Raw genomic sequence first — 26,410 nt, 5'->3', positions numbered from 1 at the left:
ATTCTTAAAAACGGTTCAGTGGATACTCTCTTGTGGTCAGCAATGGATAAAAGATGCTCATATAGGAATTCACCTGCCACAAATGATCTAAAACTGATTTTAACATGAGAAATCTCTAACATGTACATGGAATAAAAGGCAGTGGTAGGGTTGGGGGCAGGCAAAAATAACAACTGACTTCTGATCTAGTTTTACTCATTACTTTTTTATCCTCAAAACATGTTCAGTAATTTTCAAAGAACTATGGAGAATTCGTCCTCTTCAAACACTGCACATTGGGAATTGCGTATTTTTTTCAATTATGAGTTCAAATATCAAGAGTGAGACTCTGGCCCTGCCTGGTGTGGCTTAGTGGGTTGAGTGCTGGCCTGCAAACGGGAAAGTTGCTGGTTCAGTTCCCAATCAGGGCATATGCCTGGGTTGCAGGCTAGGTCCCCATATGGGGGCGTGTGAGGGGCAACCGATCCGATGTTTCTCTCATGCATTAATGTTTGTCTCCCTCTCCCTCCCTTCCCCTCTCTCTAAAAATAAGTAAAATCTTTAGAAAAGATATTTCCATATAGTGCAGCTATGAAGTAGCTTCCCAAGAATATAACCTGAATATAATTAAGACTTTGAACCAACTTATAGTTTATGGGAAATATGGAGGGGTAGTGAAATTAGGTAAATGGCCTCATGAAAAATCGAATAGATAAATCTAGAATGTAAAGCTTTCTTCAACAAGTAGGGGTAAAAGGCGGGATGGAGTGGAGATTGCTCTATATTGAGAGAGATTTAAGAGACATATTCATCAAATGCAATGTGGAGACCTTGTATGTATCAAGATTTGAGCAAATTAAATCTAAAAAGACATTTTTAAGACAGCGGGGAAATGTGAACTGAATATGAGATTATGAGAAGAACTTATTTTAAAAAGTATGATGACGGCATAGTGATTAGATAAGGAACACCCATATTTTTCAGAGATGCATACTGAAGTATGTAGGAATAATATGAGCAAAAAAAATCTTGGTTCTGTTTTAACATACCCCAGGAAGAAAGTAAAATAGGTGAAACAACTATGGCAATAACTTAGTCCCCACTGAGATGGAAATTATACTATTTTATTTTTGTATACTTCTGAAATTTTTTATAATAGAGTTTTATCTAAAAGGATAAGCTCTTTGTTATTAGAACAAATTTTAATCTTTTATGGGATTATTTTTCACTGAAGGACTGTTTCCCATAGGCCCATTACATGTCTTTCACCAGTCTAGACATCAAGGTCACAGGTGTCGACTGGTCAAACAAGATTACTGCTGCCACAGAACAAACTTTTCTATGGTAGGAGACTGACATTTTAAAGATACATATTTGAATAGTTTAAAATATAATAGATAATTAAAACAGGATAAAAATAATCAGTATATAATCTTTCCTTGCCCTTTTAATATGAATATATTTAGGATCCAGAAAGGCCACTAAAAAAGCCACATATAGGAGGAAGCCACTTCATTCAGAAATATCCCTCCTTGCATTTCCTATTTGTCTGTTCTTCTTTCCGTAAACTACTGCATGCATGGACTATCATTTTAACTCAATGGTGTCTATGGTAAAAAAGAAAAAAATCTGGAATCCATATTATAAGCTGATTTTAGAAAAAAATTAAATGTGAAAAAATAAAAAGGACAATTCAAATTATCATGGATCCCAGGGCAAATATTTTTGTTTGGAGATGGCCATTGCAACATGGTTTTCTAATAGTTAGAAAGTAAAAAAAAAACCAACTACCTAAATGTCTAAGAAAGGAACTGATTAACTAATCTCATATACCCATACAAAGGAAAACCATTAAAACTGTGATGTAAAACTAATGTCACAGAAAAAAATGTCTTGGTGGTAGTAAGTGGAAAAGAGATTATAAAACAGTATATATAATAAAACCTACTTTTTATAAATATACTCATATATACAATCACACAAATATCCGAAGAAAGTATTCCAAGATTTAAAACTGTTATCTCTGGTGACAGAATTAAAGTTTACATTGTCTTTTTTCCTTATCTATATTTTCCATTTTTCCCAAAATAAAAATGGATTACTATTATAATAAAAATACGTATCTAAAAATTTAATTTAAATGTAATAATTGTCCATATATCTGATTTTAGGTGTTTAAAACAGGCCTGGTATTTAAAAATACTAGTGGTTACTATAAAATTGTTTTACTCATAAAAACACCACAGCATAAAGAATATAAAATTGAGCCCTAGCTGGTGTGGCTCAGTGGACTGAGCACTGGCCTGCGAACCAAAGGATTGCTGGTTTGATTCCCAGTGTAGGTCACATGCCTGCACTGCAGGCCAGGCCCCCAGTAGGGGGCGCATGAGATGCAACCACACATTGTTTCTCTCCCTCTCTTTCTCCCTCCCTTCCCTTCTCTAAAATTAAATATAATAAAATCTTTAAAAAAAAAACCCTTCCATTTCAAAAAGAAGAATATAAAATTGCCTCTTTGCCTCTATTTCTATGCAATGAATGAGGTAACAACTATTTACTGAATATGCTAAAATTTTATATATACAAAAACATATAAATATCTTATACACATGTACGCACATATAATTTATTTCCCCCCTGAGTTTATCACAGAAATACCTCTTCACCACTCTACATATGGATCTACTTCATTCCTGAACTGCTGAATAGTATTCCACTAAGTGCATGAAGTAAAATATATTAAGTATGCTGATTAACATTCTGTTTTATTTTTATTTTGCTATTGTGAATAAAAGGTTAACATAAATCTTTTCCCACTCTGCATGATAATTTCACCTTTGGTTAACTCTGGCAACTTTGAAAAATGGGTGTGTCAACTAATTTACTAACTATTGTTACCCTTCATTTGATAGACTCTATCTTGATTGGGAGAATTATATATTCTCATAAGAAGCCACCTTTGGTCCTCTTTGTGGTATAACCTGAAAATTACCTATGCCTGCATTACATATAATAGATGCTGGCTCTGATGGAGTACGAGGCTTTTAAGCCAGGGTGGATCCCATGCCCACTCCGTGTGGTTCATATCTTATTGGACTTAAGCTGTACTGCTACTGACTACTGCAAGGACTCCCACAGAAGAGGAATATTTAATGCTGCCCTGCTGTCAAGCTGCACTTCCTGTCTTGAGTAGAATGATGCCATCTATGCTAATTTGGTCAGTCTTTATTATAGTCATTTCTAAGATGCCCTAGTGTATACAGCAACAATCATTAACAGTAATAAAATGATACTTCTTGCAGATGCATCCTTGTGCTGCTGTATTCTTATTTCTCTGAGATAAATCCCTACAAATAGACTAGCAGCAAATACATTATTTTAAAGTTTGGTCTCCAATGACAGATTGCTCTCCTAAAAAGTTGTACCAATTTGCATTCTACCTGAACATCCAATGAGAATGCCTGTGTCTCTAGAACCTAGGTAACATTAGATAATATAAATTCTACCAATCTTTGCCCATCTGATAGGCAAAAATTGCTAAGATCTTGTTTTAATTTGCATTTCCTTCTTTACTAATAAGGTTGGACCAATCCATGGCTATTTCTTCTATTAATTGCCTGTTCATATACTTTGCCCATTTTGTAATTTGGTTGTGTTTTTCTTATTGATTTGGAATTATCTTTATATAGCCTAATTTTAATGTAGTCCAATAAAACTTTTGAGTTTCCTATCACACTTAGAATGGACTTCTGTCTTTGATTACAGAAAAATTCCCCATTATTTCCTGCCGAGTTTTTTTTTATGATTAAGATTTTTAGTCTATCTAGAATCTGTTTTGGGGGTACAGTCTCAGATAAGGATCCAAATTACATTTTCTAAATGGTGAGACAATTGCATAAATGTCAGGTACTGAATAATTCATCCAGTCTTCACAGATACAAAATGATACCATAGTTATTTATAAGTTGCCAACAAAGACATGGATCTGTTTCTTATTATCTCTGTCCCTATGCCAGTACCATACTGTTTTAATTACTGTATGATTGGTTTTGACATCTAATAGGAGATTTCTCCTCTCAATTTCAGTCAAAATTCTCTTGGCTTCTTGTGATAAAGACCACTTGACTACCCTAATATCTTTTTACCCCTCCCCCCATAGCATTAAACCAGACTTTATTTGGGTAGCCATGTTCCCACTAAGAGTACATTTCCCAGCCTCCCTTGGACATATGACTAAGTTCTGACAAATGAAATGCTGAGAAGTGTGTGTGTGTAACTTCCAAGAAGGCTGATTAAAGATAGATTTAGCTGGAGGAATAGCCACTCTGTCCTTTCATTTTCCTTTGTTCCTGCTTCTTCCTACTTCCTATGGAAGGAGGCCACAAAGATGACAGAGGCAGAAGGATGGTAATCTGAGTCCCCAATGACAATGAGAAGCTGCCTACCACATCTAGACAGCTTTCCTCCAAATGTGTTTTAGGAGAGAAACAAACTTTTATCTTGTTCAAGCTTCTATGTTTTCCTTGTCATATAAAGTAACAATAGTTACTAATAAAAAATAACTCCACATTTACTCTTAAAAACAAAATTGCCAAAAATCTGGATTTCATTAAAACTGTGTTAAATGCATAAATTAATTTGGGGAGAATAGATATCTTTCAATGTCTAGTCTATCAAGGAATATAGTATATTTTGCCTGTGTAAAATGCTATTTAAAAAAAAATAAAAGGTTCACTTGTAGTGTATAGATGTGTGTGGGGTAGAAGGCAGACATTTTCTTTTACATTTCTAACTAGTTATTACTGGAATTGTTTTTTAAAATTAATCTCATATGCATCAACCTTACTGAGCAATTATTAAATTTAATAAATTCAGAGTTGATTCCCTTGGATTTTCTTGGTAGACAATGATATTAATAACAGTGACAGTTTTTTCTTCATGGTATTTAATTTAAATCTGAGGGTGGGGAACAGGCAAAGAACACTTCTAAAGAGGGCCCTATTCACCCCCAGGTGATTTTGAGGTTCAGCCCTGGTCAAGGGCCATTGTCCCTTTACTTTAATACTAAATAAGCTATTTGTTTTGTTGTTTTCTCATAAATATTTTATTAAGAATGTTAACTTACCAAGAGCATTCTTGTTAGCTTACTTTAAAATTCATGGGTGTTGGATGGTATCAAATGTCTTTTCACCATCCACCAGCAGATGATAGGATTTTTTTATTAATTATAATGTATCACACAGCAATATATTGCCTAATTTTGAACAGCCTTTAAATTCTTAGAATACAGCACTGGATTTGATTTTTTAATATTTTATGTAGGATTTTGGCATACATATTTAGAAAATAAGACTGGTCTAGCCCTGGCTGGTGGGGCTCAGTGGATGGAGTGCTGGCCTGTGAACCAAAGGGTCGCTGGTTCAATTCCTAGTCAGGTCACATGCCTGGTTTGCAGGCCACGTCCCCAGTAAGGGGCACGTGACAGGCAACCACACACACTGATGTTTCTCTCCATCTCTTCCTCCCTTCCCCTCTGTAAAAGTAAATAAATAAAATCTTTAAAAAATTATTGGTCTATAGTTTTTCGATTTTGTTTTAAATGCTATCTTTGTCAATTTTGGTGCCACAGTTTTACAAGCTTTATAGAATGAACAAAGAGGTTTCCCATTCTTGCTAAGTGCTAGATGGACCTCTTTTAATATTGGAATTGTCTGTTCCTTAAAGGTTTTATAGAACTCATGTGAAAATCATCTGTGCCTTTATTTTAAACAAAGTTTTGCAAATTTTGTAATACAGCATTAGCACCTCATGCAGACACCCAAATGATGGTGTGACTGCTTATATAAACTGCTTTGTACACAAGAGTAGACCCTGAGTCACTGTTTCACTGCATACTGAGAACATGAGAGTAAGAAAGTACTTTACAATTTGCATAGGCAAATAAAAAATTCAGGGATTCCTACCAACTTATTCTCCATTCAATTAAATAAATGGAACCATGATAGATGCACAATGAAAACACTTGCTCAATGCAGCACAGTGGAAGACCCATAAAAAGGGGGATAACATGTGCCGTGGCTGGTGGTGGCTCAGTGGATTGAGTGCCGGCCTGTGAACAGAAAGGTCGCCAGTTTGATTCCCGGCCAGGGCACGTGCCTGGGTTGTGGGTCAGATCCCCAGCTGGGGGTGTATGAAAGGCAGCCAGTACATGTTTCTCTTGAACACTGATGTTTCCTTCTCTCCCTATCTTTCTCCCTCCCTTCCCCTCTCTCTAAAAATAAGTAAAATCTTTTAAAAGGGGGGATAACATGTAATCTTGAATCTCCAAAGTTTACTCTCTCATCATTCTTCCATGAGTATCTTTTGACTTCTACCTTCACCCTAACCCTACCTTATTCTAAGCTCTCAACAATTCTCACCTGGCCCCTCAGCACTAGCCTCCTAACTCACTTCCCCTTTTGTACCCTTGGTTCTATCCTATTCTCTGCCCAGAATGCTTTCCCAACACCCCCATTTGTCTTTGCCCTTCATAACTCATCTCAAGCACTATTTCCTTACAGAAATTCCAAAACACTCTCCGATTATGGACTAGGTTAGGTCTTCCCTGTTATATGGCCTCATAGCACTTGTAGTTTCTAGTTGTATACTTAGTTATGTGACCATTTTATTAATATATCTCTCCCACTAGACTTTAAGCTTCATGAGGCCACAATCTATGTCTCTTTTGATCACTACTGTATGCCTAGATACTGGTACAATGCTGGACACATAGTAAGCATACTAGATACTAGTTGAATGACTGCTTATCTAGGGATGTATAGTCAGCGGAAAATATTAATGGCACTACTCATTCTTATATAGATTCCTCAGTATTCTATAATTTGCTAAATACCATCTAAAAATAGTGAGCAAGTAAACTAACATCATCTATATTTAAGGCAGTTACTTACTGACAATTTTAGGAAAATGGACAATTGTTCTCTTACTTGTAAATTCCTCGTGACATATTTTCAATGTATTTAGCTTTGTCTTGTACTCCACAGTGGTAATGGTAAGTCTTAACACAGGCTTTTATTTCACATCCAATAGTAGCACCGGGCTGACTGCAAAGTGTACATTTCTGTTTAAGGGAAGAGAAATAATAATCATAAGCAGTATTTCAAAGTTTATGCAATCTCATTTTTTCTATTTTAGCCATATTTCAGCCAAACATTGCAGTTTACAAAGAAAACAGCCAATTTTCTATTGAAAAAGAATACATTGAACTTACTATATAGCAATATATTAAATTATGCAGCAATTTAAACCATACTGTGATAGATTTTCTAATATTAAGTCATCCCCTGATGTTTCTTTTAACTGTGCTAACCATTAGAAATATGACATTTAAAAATAAATAATACACTTCTTAATAATGCCAAACACACAAAAAAATGATATTCTACATTTTTGTGGTTGGTTTCTTTTCCTCCCTGGGATCAGTTCCTTTCCTATTAGGGAATGAGAAGACAGGAAAGCAATTCCCCCGAGAGAGGTATTGCTACCAAACAGGCAAAAGGGCAGAGGGAGACTAAAGGGGCGGAAATATTTTCAAGACGTCTCAATCTGACCTAAATCAGCTGTGCCTCAAGAGTGTTCTGAGATTAGAAGGCGAATATTGACAAAAGGGTCTCATGGTCAACTGAAGAACTTCGAGAAATGCTAGTTTTATACAGGTTGCTTGATGGGAGAACTCATAACCTTTCCTTCAGGAAGGCGGGTATATTAAACAGTTTCCAAGTTTACTGAACTCCAGATTCCCCTTTATTTTTGGAGGGCTGGTAGAGCATCTTGATGAACTAATGTCCTTTGGAGAACACTTGGGGAAATGCCAGGTTGGTGCTCACCCTAACACTCAACTATTCAGTGGTAAGTAAGTTGATCAAAGAACTGAATTGTGCCCTAGCTGGTGTGGTTCAGTGGACTGAGTGCCGGCCTGTGAACCGAAAGGTCACTGGTTTGATTCCCAGTCAGGGCACATGCCTGGGTTACAGGCCAGGTGCCCGGTTGATGTATCTCTCGCACATCTGTGCTTCTCTCCCTCTCTTTCTCCCTCCCTTCCCCTCTCTCTAAAAATAAATAAATAAAATCTTTTTTAAAAAAAGAACTGAATTGTTATCCCAATGACCTAAATGTACTTCAGCTATGACACAACTCTCCTCTGTAAGATTTTATGAAGTGATCCCCCCTTTTTTAGTCTATACATTCTGTTTTAAATGAGTTTCATTTTAAAAATGCAATTAAAGTATCAATAAACTGAAATGGATTTAAATGGAACAGAAAATATCAATAATCTTCATACCTTCAAAAGTTCAGTTACACAAAGAAACAGTCATTTCTAATGGATTCAGACAATGATCATCGATGCCTGAAACCACTAGATACAAAGACTGAAGGGGGATTTCACAGTAGAAGTCAGACTCACCACCTGAATCCAAGGGTCAGACATCATGAGTTGTCTGATGTGATAAAATATGGATGATATACTCCCGCCTGTGAAGTATTCTTACCCCCCAAAATGTTGAAACTGAATCTAATCAAGCTTTTACATCTAACTTCACTTTAAAAGAAAATCTGGCAAATAGAGGGACAAGTTAAATGGCATCATGAAAAAGCAAACAGACAAATAGAAACATGCAGGATAGTCTATAGGACAATCGATCAACTTTCTCGAACAAGCCCATGGCAGACAACAAAACAAAATCAGGAACAACAAAGACAGGGAAGAGGGCATGCCCTGGATCACTGAAGGTATAACAACCTCAAGTAATGTATGAACCTCCTGTGGGTTCTGATTCACACAAATCAACTTTGAAAAGATAGTTTTGAGACAACTGAGGAAATGCAAATACAAGCTGGGTATTAAATGACACTAAGGACTCATTGTTAAGTATAATGACACTGTGGTTAGGTAAGAAATGTCCAACATTTAAGAGATACATACTGAAATATGTAGAGGTGAAATGATATGAAGTCTCAGCTTTGCTTTAAAAAACTTCAAGCAACAAGATTATAATGCATAGATGAAACAAGTGCCGCCAATTCTTGATAACTGATGAGTCAAGGTACTGGATAGACATGTGTTACTAGTCTTTCTTATTTTGATATGTTTGAAAATTTTCACAATAAAAAATTCAAAAATCAAAGTCATTTAGAGATAAATGTTGTCTTAAAGAAAAGATTTAGCTTTCCATTGAGATCGTGTAATATTCATAATCTATAAAGGGATAAGTTATCAATAAAGATTCTGGTATTACTTAAAGCTATTGATTAGTAACTCAGTATGCTTAAAAACATGACACTTAGGCACATTTTAAAGAGAACTGTAAAGCTATGATAAACATTTTAAGAAATTTAACTGTGGCCCTGCCTGGTGTGGCTCAGTGGATTGAGCACTGGCCTGCAAACCAAAGGTTACCAGTTTGATTCCCAGTCAGGGCACATGCCTAGGATGCAGGCCAGGTCCCCAGTAGGGGTACACAAGAGGCAACCACACACTGATGCTTCTCTCTCTCCCTTTCCCTCTGTCTAAAAATAAATTAATAAAATCTAAAAAAAAGAAAAAGAAACATAACTGTGTATGTGAACTTTAAACAGAAGGCTCTGAAAAAAATTCTTTCCTTTTATTAAAAAAAAAAAAGAAGAATTACAACATGGGGAGGTTCTCAATGCTCTATTGGGGTTGTGGAATTTTTCTTTAGGCAAGCTTAAACAATATTGTTTTAAACTTAGTAAGTTGCATTACATTCACACCTTCATTTTTTATTAAAAGAGACTCTCAAATACCCTAAAATATAAAAGCTCAGTATAACTCTCTTAAGTAATGAAGTTACATAGAAACAGGAATAAATTTCAGTCACATCAGCACCCTCTACTATTTTACAAATAAGTCAAATAGATACTGTGCTTTAACATGTGAACTTTTTTAAATTAAATTTTTTGATGACTAAATTTGAGATGTGTTCTATATTAAAGCAGAGAAATGTTGCATAACATAAATATATATAACCACAGACCATTCTTTTTCCTCGCTTAATCTCCTGAAGAACAGTTTTAATATCAAAATCTCCAAATTCTGCTCTTGATGTTGTTGTGAGCTGGACTGTGCCAGAAGAAAATAACTAGAGAAGAAAAAAATACAACAACATTTAATATTCAGAATCCTTTTCAGAAAATAGTTAAACATAATAACAAATGTGTTATACTACTTCAACACCCTAAGAGGACTTTCCCTTAATAACCAAGTACTGAGTCAAATATTTTTAATCTTTTCCCATGTCTGATTAAAATATAACCCCAAATATAAAGAACGAAATAAAACTAATGTTGCCAGTGTGGAACCAAGATTAAGTACTTTTTATTAAACAACGTCAATTTCAAGAGTCATGCTGTCATCTCAAATGTTTTACATTTCCATAAAGTTTTAAAAAATAGTTTCAGTTGGCAAATTTCATCCTTTCATGCAGATCAGTATTACCTGGGGATTTCCTTTCCCCAAACAAGACATGTTTGGGATCTACTCCCAGGGCACATATTTTGAGAAAAGCTGCCCAGGTAAATCTAATATGTATCTCTGGTTAAGAACCTCTGGTATAAATAATATACATTTTAAAACCTAATCACCAATGGGATGAGTAATTCAATATAATCTAATTCAAAAAGTTTACGTATACCATATCCTAAGGATGCCAAAATAAGATGGCTCTTATCCTCAAGAAATTTAAGTCTACTAGGGAAGAGATGCTCATAAATAACTGCAATACAGTGTGTGATGAACAATGAGAGAAATTTGCTAGGTTATAGTGGATATCAAACATATTTTTCATAACGAGTTTAAAAGCTGAAATATTTACAGTTTTCAGTTAATCACAGGTTATTATCTAGAATATGGTGGGTATAATTAGGATTGATTGAAATTCTACTAAATTATAAAGGCTATATTTTTAAAAATCTAATGTTTATGAATATTTGGGATTATAGGATATACTATTTATAATTGTAAAATACTAATGCTGGGGAGAAAGTACCAAATTTCACTACTAGCTAAATGCTTCTAAAAAAATTGGGTTTAAAAGCACGTAACATGAACCATGCTTACCATACACTTATAATGTGCAGCTGCCTTCTTGGCATTAAATATATGCAGTTTTCCTCTTGCTTCATTTTCTTCCTCCCCTACATGACAAAATCCACATTTAGGTCTGGTATCGCTAGGGCTGCTTCTGTGTGGAGACCTATCTCTCTGCAAACGTAAAAGAGAAAAAAACTTTTTAAAGAAATCCTTTAAAATACGCCATTAGTACCAATCAAGCTTAGTCAACATTTGAAATGATGAATTTTACCGATAAGCACAGTTTAAATGAAATATTCAAAGTGCAACAACAAATAAGAATACCACATTTTTCTACTTACATAGGAACTACTTTCCATTTCATCTGTTCCATGGGAAGATGTGGACCTGGTATCTTCCGACAGCCCTTTAAAATTAGTTTTTCGTGGCCTTCCTTTGCGACTTTTCTTTTTACTTTTAGGTGATGAGGGCTCCAGTTCATGCTCATTAAAACTTTCCTCTAAATCAGCTGCTTAAAAATGAACAAAAGCTTTACATGGACCATTAAAATGAGCACTAGTTCATGGGTCTCTAGACCATAGGTTTCTCCTTAGAATGAAATTGCCTTCAGAAACAAGGAGAAGTAGTCCATAGTATGTTCAATATAGCAACCTAACGTTTCTTATAAATGCAAAACAAAAACCGCAAATAAAAATACGTTTATTGTAATTGTTGAAAAATTATTTCCATTGAATTTATAATTCTACCAAAACAAGTTCTATGATCTTGACTGTGAACATAATTCAGTAAACATTTCTAAACTCTAACAAGTTAATTTTAGAATTAGTTAGTTTTATCAAAGCTTTTAGAGCTTTACCTCATACTGTTGGTGAAATCAGAACATTCACCTAGAAAATAAACTCAGAACAAATCAGAAAACTAAGTGAAAATAAAGTTTATCTGCACTGTCTAATAGAGTAGCCACTGGCAACATGAGGCTTTTCAAAATTTAAGTCATTTATAATTAAATAAAATTAAACCTTTACTTCCTCAGTCACCCTGACCACATTTCAAGTGCTTACTAGTCACATGTGGCAAGATGTGTCTCTACTGGACATTACAGACAGAATGTTTCTATCATAGAAAAGTCTATTGGACAGCATTACTCTAGACAGATACCTCTGTAAACTATCATGAAAATCAAATTTTCAAATTCAACAAGGAAGCCATCTACAAATGAACTAACTGATCAAGAAATGTAATAAATATTAAGTATAAAAGGAATTTCTAACATAAGTCATAGAAAAGCTATGTTGCAGGTTTGCAGTACATACTTCAATGGATTAAAGGAAATAAGAAATTTTAGAACTGCACTTCCCAGCAACTTAACAGTAATTTCTGCCCTAGCTGATGTGGCTCAGTGGATTTAGCACTGATCTGTGAACTAAAGGGTCACCGGTTTGATTCCCAGTCAGGGCACACGCCCGGGTTGCAGGCCAGGTCCCCAGTAGGGGGGCACACGAGAGGCGACCACACATTGGTGTTCCTCTCCCTCTCTTTCTCCCTCCCTTCCCCTCTCTCTAAAAATAAATAAATAAAATCTTAAAAAACACCAAAAAACCCAATAATTTCTACCATTAATGGAAGGTGTTTTATTTAGTTATTCACTACAACTATTTTATTTATTAAGAGCCTACTATATATAAGACAATGTATTTAGTGCTCAAAAAGTATAAAAATCAAATGTTCACTTGACTAGGGTCAAATTACAGAAAGTTTTAGGCACAGATCTTATACCTTCTTCATTTCTTTTTGTACTATAAGCTATCAATTATAATTCCAGGGATTAATTTCTCAATGAGAAAGCATATCAACTCCTATACTGGTCTTTCCTAATAAATACTGTGAAGGTTTTTTTTTTTTTTAAGAAATAGGAGCAGATTCATTAAGATAAGAAGGGTAATTCAATTAGTACACTTAAATATATAAACTTCAGGAACTGAGAACCTTAGGTTGTTTGCAAAACAGTTAATACAAATTTGTATCAATACAACTTCACATAACTATTGTAGGATTTAAGGGAGGAAACAAGGAGAAAAGGTAAAAGAAGATAGTGTTTTACTGTCAATAAGACAACTTCATGTGACTAAGTCTTGGGAAGGCACACAAGTCAACTAAAGCTATCTTCTAATCTTAACCTTATAGCAAATTTCATATCAGAATATACTTTAAACATTCAAACTATTTTTAATACACAGATTTTCATTAAAGCTGTTAGAATTATGTACACTTGCCAAAAATTTGAAATTCTTAAAATTAAAAATCAAACAAATGCTTTAATCATTCTAATATTATATCATGTGTGACATAAAGAATATTGTTTTTTTAAATGAATATAATCACTAACATTATAATAACACTATATCATTAAAAATCTATGGAGAAATTACTTAATTGATTCCATTATCAGGCCAACATGATTGGTTTTCCACAGGGCATATTTGTCTATCTTAAATATGGAATCATTCAGTATAAAATTTAGAGGACTTTATAATGGCAACAGTAAAAATAAAATCACAGAAAATTGATGGATTTAACTATATTAAACTTTCAAACTTCTGAAAGTAAAAAAAGTGGTAAAGTTACAAGGCAACTGAAAAAGTATCTTCTGTACCTTGACAAAGGATTAGTATCCTTATGATATAAGCTCATAAAGATTAAGACTCCAACAGATAAATGGATCAAATGTATGATCAAATAATTCACAGAAGATAAGTAAATAAGCTTATAGAAAGTGTGTCTTCTCTAGACTCAAAGAAATATAAATTAAGTGATATATCATTTTACCTATCAAAACAGACTTAAAAGTTATATAAAGCTACAACTAATGCAACAAAAAATGTGTTAAAAATAAAAATATAAAAGAAGCCCCACAAAAATGTTCAGATATACCATGCTTCTGGACAACTGGATCAACATTAGAATATCAGTTGTCACTAGCCTAATTTAACGAAACTCCAATAAAATGAAACTTAAAAGTTGATTCCATGGTTTTCCGGGAGAGTGAAAGTTTAATACAGAAAACTATTTCTTTCAAAAAAATATAAACATACTACAAGGCAACAGCAGTTAAAACACTGGTACAGGAATAGATACACAAGGTCTGTCCAGAAAGTATCCATCCATGTACTATGAAAAAGAGACATTTATTGACGAAGACTGAAGATACAAGACACATTGTACATAGGACAATGATGCCTCAGTCCTCTTCAAAGTAGGCACCTTGGGATCTCACACAATTCTCCCAATAGCCATCAGCTGCCTCGTTGTAATTTTCTGAATTTCATCGATGGTCTGAAATCTCTTCCTTTTCAAAGGCGATTTTAGTTTGGGGAAAAGCCAGAAGTTGCAGGGCGCCAAATCTGGGCTGTAGCGGGGCTGAGTCACCTGGGTGACTTGAGGTTTCTCCAAAATACTCTGTGCGAGATGTGACGCATGAGTGGGCACATTGTCCTGATGAAGCGGCCAGTCACCAGTTGCCCATATCTATGGCCTTCTGAATCATCTGAATAGTTTCCACGGAGGAATGTTCAAGCGTCATGCAAAATTTGATGCAGATTCATTGCTCTACTTGCTCAGTCATTTTGAATGTGATGGCCAGAGTACACATGCTCACTCAACAGCATCTACTGCCCCTACTGACTAGTACAGTGAAGTCATCATTGTTCATGCATGTGCATTCCAGTCCACTCTCTTTGGCTATCTGGTTATAAGGATGTTGTGCAAACCATGCTTGGTCTATTAACAATGGTTGGACTTTTTCTGGACAGACCTCTCTCTTATATCGGCAGAAGAGAAAACAAGATTGAAAATAGACCCAAGCCCTGGCTGCTGTGGCTCAGTGGGTTGAGTGCCAGCCTGTGAACTGAAAGGTTGCTGGTTCAATTCCCAGTCACGGCACATGCCTGTGTTGTGGGCCAGGTCCCCAGTTTAGGGCATGCGAGAAGGAACTGATTGGTGTTTCTCTCCCTCTTCTTCTCCCTCCCTTTCCCTCTCTCTAAAGACATAAATGAAATCTTAAAAAAGAAAACAGACCCATAGAAGTTACTTTTGAACTAAAATATAAAGATAAACCTAATCTTTTCAAGCATTCTTTCCTTCCTCTCTTATGGCCTTTTTAGACCCCAATAAGTCTTACCATATAATGAAGTAAAAGAAATTTCAAAATAAAAAACAATAGATCCATATATATAAGGGGATCAAGAATATGATAAAGGTGGCATTTCAAATGACTAAGGGAAAGACTCATGGAAGAGTTGGCTACCTGTTTGGGAAAAAAATGAGATTCGTTTCCTCAGACTATATGAAAAATTAGAGATGGATAAAAGTCTAATCATAAAATAAACCATAAATGGAACACAAGAAAATGAAGGAGAATATTTTTTATAATCTTTGGGTTGGGACACCTAAGAATCCAAAAAGGGAAAAATCGAGAGACCTGACTAAACTTTTGTGTGGCTCAAGCACCATAAGCCAAATGAAAAGACAAATGATAAATTGGAAAATCATTTGCAGTTAGTGACAGAGAATACCTATATTACACAGAGCACTACAAATCAAATTTAAAAAGACAAACTTCAAGAGAATAATGCACAAAGGATTAGGAACTAGCAATCTGCATAAGAAGTACAAATAACTAAAAAAATACTACCAGAAGCCCAATCTTACTAGTGATAAAACAAATGGAAATTAAATGAGATAACCAGAGAGTCAAAAATGAAACTGTGGCCAGTTGGTGTAGGGAACTGGACACTCTCATACACTGTCTGTGGGAACATAAACTGCATATATATGATAGTACTTATTCCCATTGTTAAATACACAAACCCTTTCACCTGGCAACCTCATTTCTAGGACTCTATCCTATAGTATTGCTTGTACATGTACATAAGCATGTATGTACAAGGAAGATCAATGCAGTTTTTTATGTACTTATGAAAAAAATAAACATAACTGATTTTTATTAATAGAGAAATCCTTAAACTATGGTTCTATTTATTTTAGGGGATAAATTGTTAAAAAGAATGAGTCTTATTTGTGTGCACTGACAGGAATGGATGGATGCCTGTGATATACCACAGAATGCAAAACGCAAAGTTGACTAACATTATTATATGTACTATGATTCCGCTGTGTTTTTTTAAAGTATGCATATATATTCTTATGGGTAAGATTGTATATATGTAAAAAAGGCTCTGGGAAGATATACATCAAACTGCTATAGTTATTCCTAGAGCAGGGGTGCCCAACTTATGGCCCGCAGGTCACATGTGCCCCAGGATGGCTGTGAATATGGCCCAACACAAAACTGTAAATTTACTTAAAACATTATGAGATTTTTTTTGGTGATTACATGTCGCAACGTATTTAACGTGTGGCCCAAGACAACTCCTCTTCTTCCAGTGTGGCCCAGAGATGCCAAAAGGTTGGGCACCCCTGTTACAGAATGTGATTCAGGTTGAAGAGAGGGCTCTTTAAACAACTTTAATTATAATAGCACTATTTTAATTTTTTAAAAAACAATTGGCCATGTACTACCATTGTAATTAAAAGAATGTAGAATATCCAATGTGGTGAAAGGAGGGGGTAAAGTCATCCACTGGTGATGGGACTATAATCTAGCACATTCTTTCTAGAAAGAAGTATGGCAACCTTAAAAAGGTTGAACCCTTTGAACTTACCCTAAAAAATAATTGAAAATGACCCTGGCTGGTGTGGCTCAGTGAACTGAGTGCTGGCCTGTGAACCAAAGGATCACGGGTTTGATTTCCAATCAGGGCACATGCCTGGGTTGCGGGCCAGGTCCCCCGTAGGGAACCACACATTGATGTTTCTCTCCCTCACCATCTCTCCATCCCTTTCCCTATCTCTAAAAATAAATAACTAAGTAAATAGATGGACAGATAAAAAGAATATACAAATGGCACTCTAAGCATACTGCTCTATATCTTGCCCTTTTCCACTTAAGATATGAATTGGAAATACTCAAAACAGAGGTAGTATTTGAGTTTTTTTGAGTTTTGACTATACCAGATATGCTATGCAGTTTATAAGCTTTATCTCTTTTGAGCCTCACAACAACCCCTTGAGGTTGTATCAGTCATCGTCCCCATCTGCCATTTTTACAGATAAGGAAAATAAGTTCAGAAAGGTTAAATAATTTTGCCCAAGATCACAAAGCGAAGGAGTGGGAGAGCTGGGACAAATATATGTCAGTGAGTTACTACATGCTTTTAAAGTGGTAATACCCATTGTCATGGAAATACACATTTTAAGTTAATGAAAGAACAGTCATACATGCTTATGAATGCACAGAATTTCTCTAGAAGGATACATAATCTAATAGTAGTGGCTGCTTTTGGCAAAGGAATTTGGAAACTGAGATGCAAGGGCATGGATGGGAGGGAAGCTTACTTATAGTGTATACTCTTGTACTGCTGATTTTTTTTCAATGTTCATAAACCTAGTCAAACAAACGAATGTGATAAAAAATAAAAGCTTACACTTGTATTCATAGTTGCAAAAGCTAAAAATCTAGGTTGATAAGGTTGTCCTCCTTGTGTGCCACACCAAGCACTCCCAAGCTTTATGAGCATAGCCCCCAGATGTCTGTCACTTTAGATTACCCTTCTGATTGTTCCTATGAGGCACGGGAGTGACCAATTAACCAGGAAATTAACTCTCCTCCTCCTAGTATAGTAAAGTCCTATCTGTCCTTTTACCAATTCATTCTCCTTCATAATCAGTGTTTTCTCATCTCCTTACTTTCTAGTTTAAGCCACATATCCCTTCCCATCCTAAATTTTCACATCAGTTAAGAGCAGAAGTAAAAAGAACCCCTGGACAGAAAGTCGGAAGACTGCCATTTACTAGGTCTTAACTTGTTACTTATCGTTCTCAAGGCAAAGCCTCTCAGTATATCAAATGGTAATAATGACTAACATCTTCTTGAAAAGGCTGCTTTAAGGCAATGTTTGTGCTACCCTGGCTGGTATGACTCAATGGATTGAGTACCAGCCTGTGAAGCCAAGCATTAATGGTTCGATTCCCAGTCAGGGCACATGCCTGGGTTGCGGGTCAGGTCCCCAGTAGGCAGCGCACAAGAGGTAATCACACACTGATGTTTTTCTCCCTCTCCTATTCCCTTCCCCTCCCTCTAAAAATAAACAAATAAAAATCTAAAAAAAGGACAATGTTTGTGAAAATGCTTTGTAATATATAAATTCTATTCAATTGTTAATTATTGCTCTTGTCATATCTCAAGTAGACTGCAAGCTCTTTGTCAACAGGGGCTACTTTTCTAAATTCCCCAATGTGTCCACACCCAGCAGGCAGTCAATAAATGTTTGCTGGAATTTTTTAAAAGACAAAGTGGGAGGAGACCAAACATTAAAGTTAGGGTAAGAATTACCACATCTGCTTTGAATCTTTAGGGTTGCTATGAAAGGAAGACTGGAGGTCACTTGCCTTGCCTTCTCCAGTGGAAATGTGGTACGCATTTGCTCTGCAAGCTCCATGTCACTAGTAAACTCTGCATTCTGCCTATTCAGTAAAGGTATCAGATGAATTCTTTCTTTTATGCATATGTATATATAAATACATAGCACAGATCAAAAAATATTATTCTTAAGTATGTTAATATGAAATATGATATCTGGTATTTCAAAATAATCCAGATAGAGGAAGTGGGTGAGGGGTATAGATGAACAACTGAACTAATAAGGAAAATGGGGACAGACTTATAGACAGAGAGCAGGATGACAGCTAGTGTCCGAAAGGGGGGATTTAGGGGGTGGAGAGATGGAGCGAAATGGAAAAAGGACTCATGGGCATGAACAACAGGGAGGTGATTGCTGGGGGGTAAGGGGTATAGGGGATTAAAGGGTAATGGACAAGAATAAAATAAAGATTAAAAAAATCAAAGGTTGTATTGTTGGTGGGAATCCAGACTGGTATTACCACTGCGAAAAGCAGTATGGGGATACCTCAAAAAACTAAAAATGATCTGCCTTTGACCCAGCCATCCCACTTCTGGGAATATACCTAAAGGGACTCAAAACACTAATTTGAAATAACATAAGCACCTCTATGCTCATTACAGCATTATTTACAGTCGCCAAGATATGGAAACAGCCCAAGTGTACAACAGTATATGAGTGGATAAAGCAGCTATGAGACAATTATACAATGGAATACTACTCAGCCATGAAAAAGAAAATTTTATACTTTACGACTGTATGGATGGACGTGGATGACATGCTAAGTGAAATAACCTAGTCAGAGAAAGACTAATACCATATGATTTCATTCAAGGAATCTAATGAACAAGCTGAACTAACAAGCAAAATAGAGACAGACTCAGCTGGAGAGCAGGATGACAGGTAACTAAAGCTGGGTCATGGGCTTAGTTTCAAACACTCTCTTGCACATGTTGGAAAGTTCTTACAGTTTGTGAAGTGTGCTAAATCAATGGTGAGCATAAATAATGCACAGTACTTTGCACATGGGTAGTCAATAAATCTGGTGAATCAATGAAATAATATAGAGTCAGCTCTACTAAAAAGCACAATATGAATATATTACTAAAGTTTTCCAAGTAAAATTACAAATACAATTTAAATTCTATTATCTTCCAAGGAAGAGCACATGAAAAGATGAGTAGCAATGAAGGTAGGTAGAGTTTTCAAGGAGTAATAGTAACAATGATGATATATTGTAAAACATAGTATTTACTGAGCACTCACTATATGCCAGGAACATTGCTCAGACCTTTACATGTATTAGTTCATTTAATCCTTGTAATAATCCTATGAGGTGGGTTTTAAAGAAAAAAAATCCCCATTTTCCTGATATAGTATCTATGGCTCTAAGGCATACTAAATAACTTGCCCAAGATCATGTAACTAATAATTGGGAGAACTAAGATTTAAATATAGATCTGATTTCAAAGCCTATATTTAACCAGTGTACGAAACTACCTTTCCAGTACTTCATAAATCTATTCAATGCTATCAAACTTAAAATATTTGGCCCCAGCTGGAGTGGCTCAGTGGCCTGTGTGCCAGCCTGTGAACCAAAGGGTCACAGGTTCAATTCCCAGTCAGGCCACATGCCTGGTTTGCAGACCAGGTCCCCAGTAGGGGGCGCACAAGAGGCAACCACACATTGATGTTTCTCTCCCTCTTTCTCCCTCCCTTCCCCTCTCTCTAAAAGTAAATACATCTTTTAAAAAAGATTTTTGAAAGACTTTGATACCCTATTAAAATCTCCCCTAATCTTCTACTTAATGAAGACTGCAAGTTGTAGCATATTCTAGAGAAAATGAACAAGGGAAAGAATACTAAGGAAATATTAAAGTAGTCAAAGGCTTTGAATCTACACAAATGATAACATACTTTCAATGTACTTCTAATATTAATGTAAGCGGTGACCTTTTCTCGTGAAACATTAATTGAGTTATATGATTTGACAAGCAAGCTCTAATACAAAGTTTCTGAACTGTCTGTTAGGTCATCTACCAGGTCTCTGAACATCAAGACTAGAGACTCCAACGTTAGGCAGAAAAGATTCCCTTATATCCAGAACACCATTTCATGGTCACTGCACTTGTGATATTTATCACTAGGTAAATTTCAGACTTATAAAAATTTGTTGAAAAATCTTGTATGCCCTTTACCCAAATATTAATATCTTACCACATTTGCTTTATTATTCATTCTCTCTAAATATTCATATACTTTTTTCTGAACGATTTTAGAGTAAGATGCAAATGCAATGCCCCTTTATCTAAGTACTGTTACCACTGTATTTTAATCAGTTGGTCACATATCTGTCACTGAATTGTGTCTTTCCCCAACAAAAAACTGAAACCCCATTGTTATTTATTCATGTTGCTCTACTAACACTCAGTGCAAGAGAAGCTACAGGACAAGGAAGCATTACCCAAAATAAGTGACACATTAAATGCCATGCTTAGATTCAAGCCTAGAAAATAAAGTAGTCACAAACATTTCTTGAGCACTCATCCCATGCAAAATAGTCTATGTTAGGTAATTTAAGAAAAATAATAAACCACAAGTTTGGATCCTTACAATTTCAAGTACCTAAACTGAGCAGAGGTTACGTTTGTGATAATGACAAGTTCTACATATTCCTGTGAATGGCTAACACTCAGCAGCATCTACTCTTGATACTGTTTGTCTCATCACAGATTACTTTGTTCCATATAAATTATTAAATACAAAGGCCTTAACCACTTAATGAAAATTGTTTTAAAAGAACGACTATTCATATGTCATCACAGTTCCTTGTGGGAATGCAAATGCTCAGTGATAACATATTAAAGTGCTATCATATTAAAGCACTTCTACAAAACAGACACTACCAGCAGTTACAAGTTAGAGCTTTTTGCTATTGTCAATGTTTGACATTTTTGAAATATTGCTTGAAAAAAGGTAAGAAATATAACTATTATCTAAACACGCAGGCCAACAAAGAAAAAGCAGATAAGGTGTAGGATTTAATTCTGGCCATACCCGTACATTTTTAATGTATAAGTTTCTATTAAGAATAGGAAGGCACTACACCATTGTAAATGGCTCAATAACCCCATGAGGCTAGCGGTTACCATATTGTAAGGTGCAAATACAGAACATTTCCATCATCTGAGTAAGTTCTACTAGACGTCACTGTTGAGCCATTAGTTCTCTATCCCTTTGTAAAAAGCCCTGCATTGTTAAGGTCCTTGCCATTCAGTGAAACTGCTGATTCTCAAACTTTAATGTGAATATAAATCATTTGGGATCTTGTTAAAATGGCAATTCCAATTTAGTAGATCAGAGGTAGAGCTTGAGATTAGGCATTTCTAACAAACTCCCAAATGATGCCAATTCTGCTGGTGCACAGGCTATGCTATCTTATTCCCCTTGTTGCTAACAATTACCAACTTCCAATCATTCTATTTCACCAATTAGACTTTCTTTAGCACAAAACTCAGTCCCTTTTACCCATCCCAACCCCTGCCATCACCCTCGGTGATTTTTTTTAATGTATTTGTTTTCAGAGAGAGGAGAAGGGAAGAAGGAAGAGAGGAAGAGAAACATCAATGTGCTAGAGAAACATCAATTGGTTCCCTCTTACACACTCCCAACTTGGGACCTGGCCCGCAACCCAGGCACGTGTCCTGAAAGGGAACTGAATCAGCAACCTTTTGGTTCATAGGCCAGTGCTCAATCCACTGAGCCACACCAGCCAGGACATCCTGAGTGACTTCGACTGTCCACATGGACAACCCAAGCAACTCCTAGCCAGTTAGTTCCTTGATCTCCAATAATGTCCATCAACTACCCAATCCCAGTAATCACATTTTATAATCTACCTCTGTAATAACTATATCACACTTTAGGACTGCACATGATTGCTTTCTCAAGTACTTTCATTCTCATTATTCTTCAACTTTATCAGGACTTCCAGACTATAATTCCTTTCCATTTTTCTGCCTTCACGTCCCTATCTTGGATTTGTCTCTTGCAAATATCCTAAGTTTCCTTACCCTTTTACTTCTTTGTTGAACCCACTTGGCACAATCCCAACTGTGAATTAACCAACTAGCCAGGATCCTGAATTGCAGGAGTGAAGTCACACAATGTGACTGAAGGTATTACTTCATAAATTCATAGTTACCAACCTCAACTGGGCCCTCAACAGTCCAGAAACCTGACATTTCTCTAAGCAAACTTCCTCTCCCAGTCTTTACAACTATTCTTTCAAAACTTCTCCTCTTTCCTTCAACTTCCAACCCTCACACCCCTCCCCACATTCTCATCCACAGAGAAAATAGACTAGATAGGAACCACCTATCCTCTTCCTTATCTCCTATTACAGTGGAAATATCCTCCTATTACAGGGCAATTGTTCCGCTTGTGCAATGAATCCCCCTTCCTGTACGTTCAATCTCTTCTTGCATATAGGATCTTTTCCCATAACTATTTATGCATCAGCTAACCACCCCCTCTGATAAACAGTCAACTAAGTGAAAGAACCTGATCTGAAAAGGCTATATACTGTGCGATTCTAACTATATAACATTCTGGAAAAGTTAAAACTGTGGATGTAGTAAAGAGATCTTCTAATTTGATGTTTCAAAACTCAGTTCATGTTATGTCAAACCAACATGACATACTGATTTATCTAGTATTTATCATTTTAAGTATTAGCAAACTAGATATTGAGCCACAGGGGGCAAATGATAAAGAAAATACCACAGGTATCAATTCCTCTATGCTATAAAGACTAGCACAATACACTTTTCAAACAAAGACAGTCCCTAAAATATAATCCTATAACCCCCCATCATAAATTACAACAATAAGGTAGAACATATGTTTCCATTAGAACAATGAAATAATTGAAGTTTTACTTCTGACAAATATCAAATAAAACAAATTCAATAACAAATAAATTATAGGTAGGTGAATCTTATAAAAGTTAAATGTCAATAAACATGAACTCTGCAATACTTTTAAATTGTGAAATTATGCTTCAAGTTCTACAATATGGGTGTAAATACACTACAATATATTACCAATAATACAAGAGGCGCCAATGTGCTACAAAAGTATACATGGAACACGAAATTCAAATCAATTGTATCACAAATTTGAATTGGAGTAATCCTGCCAGTTACATGAAAAGTCATCTTGAAAAATATGAATTTAGATCTTTCTCATTAGTAAGTTTCTCAAAGCGAAAAGGTGGTCAAAATTATTCTGCTTTACCTAGTCTGCAATGACTTTTCTCTACCACTAGATGGTACTATCAGCTTCAGAAATTTAGAGACTAAAAGGGGAGATGTCTAAATTAATCATCCTTGCCATCCTCAAGCACCTTGCCCCAGTATGCTCATATACTTGTATTCATGAGGTCATAAGTCTGATTCTTTGGCTTGCCTATATGGCCATTACAATCTTAAAGAGAATCAAGTAAATACGTTGCTAAAATTTGAAGTAATGGAAAGCGGGAAAGCTTACTCTTAACCTTTCACAAAAATTCCTTTAATTCAATTATAGAATTAAGTAAGGAAAAATCTGAAGGAAAACACTATGAAGGTTTATTAGTTGCATTTTAGCACTTCAGCACTTCAAAAACAGTCTGTTATTATTATCTATTCAATCCATTTATCTTAAAAATAAGTTTTTGCTCAATACTGTATTTTTAACCAACACTTTTAAAGTATTTGGATGAATCTGGAGTCCAAAGTGGAAACGATACTATTTTGTACTATAAAGTCAAGATCTAAGAGGTCAAAAAGGGCCAAACGTTTTAGTATGCTAACACTGATAATTAGGTCTTTATAAAAGAAACAACTTCCTAAAACAATAGGCTTGAACCATTCTAATTCTAAGGAACACGTTCTAGGAAGCTAAAAAAAAAAAAAAAAACCTTTAAGAATCACTAATCTAATTGGAAGACTAGAACAATCTCAGATTAAATCTAAGCCTTTTTATATTGCTAGTAAAAGTATCAAATCCATCTGTTTGAAAAGGTTTAAAACAAGTCACAATTCACTTTGAGAACTTTCCCATACCTTTTAAAAACCAAGTACAACTTGGCTAACTATATATAAACGTGACTAACCTGGTTTTGTATAAATTTAAATTAAACCAACTATAAAATAATTTTCGGTTTATATTTTAAAATTGATTACTTCTTATGAACATGTCTGTATTTTTTTTTAAAAAGTACTATGATGTGAATAAAAATTTAACAGAAAGCCTGGTGATCACAAAATGTACTGGTATCCCCAGTTCACATTTCTATATCAGACACCAGGCCAATTATTAACTTTATAATCTACTACCATATTTACATAAACACAGAAATCTCTATCTATTAGCATCATTTCTTCCTAAAAATATTCTTAACTCTTTACAAGAAAAACAAAGAAGAGATAAAAATTTTCTTAAAAATTCCGATCTTTTTCACTATTGAACATTATCTTATCCTAATGCTTTTCTTAATTCTTTAAAATGTATTCAATATTGAGATATATCTTAATGGTAAAAATGAGTATAGTATAATTCACTCATATTTTACTCAAATTTCGTTTTGAAACTGAAAACTGGCTGATTGACGTACCTTCAGAGTTATGTGCAGTTTTCTTATGTTTCCGGCAATAAACCCTATAAAAATGAAGAAATTAAAAATTATCAAGTAAACAAACTAAACTCGTTTTCCAGCTTAAGAAGATGTGCAGTATAGTTCACCACCACATTATTAAATTTCTTACGTCATTTCTCCAAACATTAAATTCTTTTCCAAAAATACCCTTTATGATGATGATGAACTGTTCTGAAACGGGAAAAAATTTTACAAAAGCCTAAAGAAAGTATGACTGTTATACAAACTTTAAAAAAAGCTGAATAATTACATGTAAATTCCTTGTGAAGGTTTCTCTCGTATTTGAGCTTTATCATGCAATGCACAGTGGTAGTGGTACGTCCTGTGACATGTTTTCACATCACAACCAATTGTTGCTCCAGGACAATGGCACAAAGAACACATCTACAGCAAAACAATAAAATAATAATATTATTAGTGTGAGGTTTTGCTAAGGGAGTGTTATCAGATTACAGGCATATCAATCTCTGTCAAAGAAAACAAATTGGTTATTGAAAAGTTTTGTAGCTAAAAATGTTGTTTTTCTTGTGTTCTTGCCAAGAAGTAGTTTGAATAATTCCTCTGGGGGTATTTTTCCCATGTTAAACAATAACAAAATTAATGGAATATTATTAATGTCTATTGTTTCACTGTGGTCAAGAGAAGAGTTGAAATGTTGCACATCAGGGATGTGAAATGTATGGAACTTAGTTAGACCTTTTCACAATTCAGATCTTCCCAGAAATATGTAACTGGGGAAAATACCTCATACCAGAGGATATTTTCCCTTCAGATTTCCACATAATCAATGAGATTCTTTGGGGAAAAACTCACATACTATTTGGAAACCTGGTAAAATCAATTTTAAGAGAGCAAAGGAAAGAGGATAAAAGAATTAACTAGATTCCTCTTTTTAAAAAGATTTTCTTTCTTTTTCAGAGAGAAGGGGAGGGAGGGAGAAAGACAGGGAGAGAAACATCAATTGTTAATAGGTTGCCTCTCACATGCCCCCCACCAGGAATATGGCCACAAGCCAGCAGTTTGCAGGCCGGCACTTAACCCACTGAGCCACACCAGCCACCAGCCATGGTATGAATTAGGTAGATTTCTAAATACCTCAAGCTC

The 26,410-nt window shown here is 35.2% G+C and overlaps 1 protein-coding gene across 1 annotated transcript in view; it reads right to left on the bottom strand.

Annotated features, from left to right (window-relative positions):
- The window catches only part of PHF6 (PHD finger protein 6), a 49,175-nt gene that overhangs the window by 5,081 nt on the left and 17,684 nt on the right, over positions 1-26,410 (bottom strand). The window contains exons 4-9 of the mRNA XM_054577035.1: positions 25,557-25,690; positions 25,265-25,308; positions 11,431-11,597; positions 11,117-11,260; positions 10,035-10,139; positions 6,966-7,099 (exon numbers count right to left, since the gene is read on the bottom strand). Of these exons, the coding sequence (XP_054433010.1) occupies positions 6,966-7,099; positions 10,035-10,139; positions 11,117-11,260; positions 11,431-11,597; positions 25,265-25,308; positions 25,557-25,690 (728 nt within the window). The remainder of the gene's footprint in view (positions 1-6,965; positions 7,100-10,034; positions 10,140-11,116; positions 11,261-11,430; positions 11,598-25,264; positions 25,309-25,556; positions 25,691-26,410) is intronic.

This window comes from Pteronotus mesoamericanus, unplaced genomic scaffold, assembly GCF_021234165.1.
Source record: "Pteronotus mesoamericanus isolate MK-2021 breed Mesoamerican mustached bat unplaced genomic scaffold, CSHL_Meso_final contig_40, whole genome shotgun sequence".
NCBI classification, from domain to species: domain Eukaryota; kingdom Metazoa; phylum Chordata; class Mammalia; order Chiroptera; family Mormoopidae; genus Pteronotus; species Pteronotus mesoamericanus.
The sequence above is the reverse complement of the archived record's forward strand: the minus strand, read 5'-3'. Positions and strand labels throughout refer to the sequence as shown.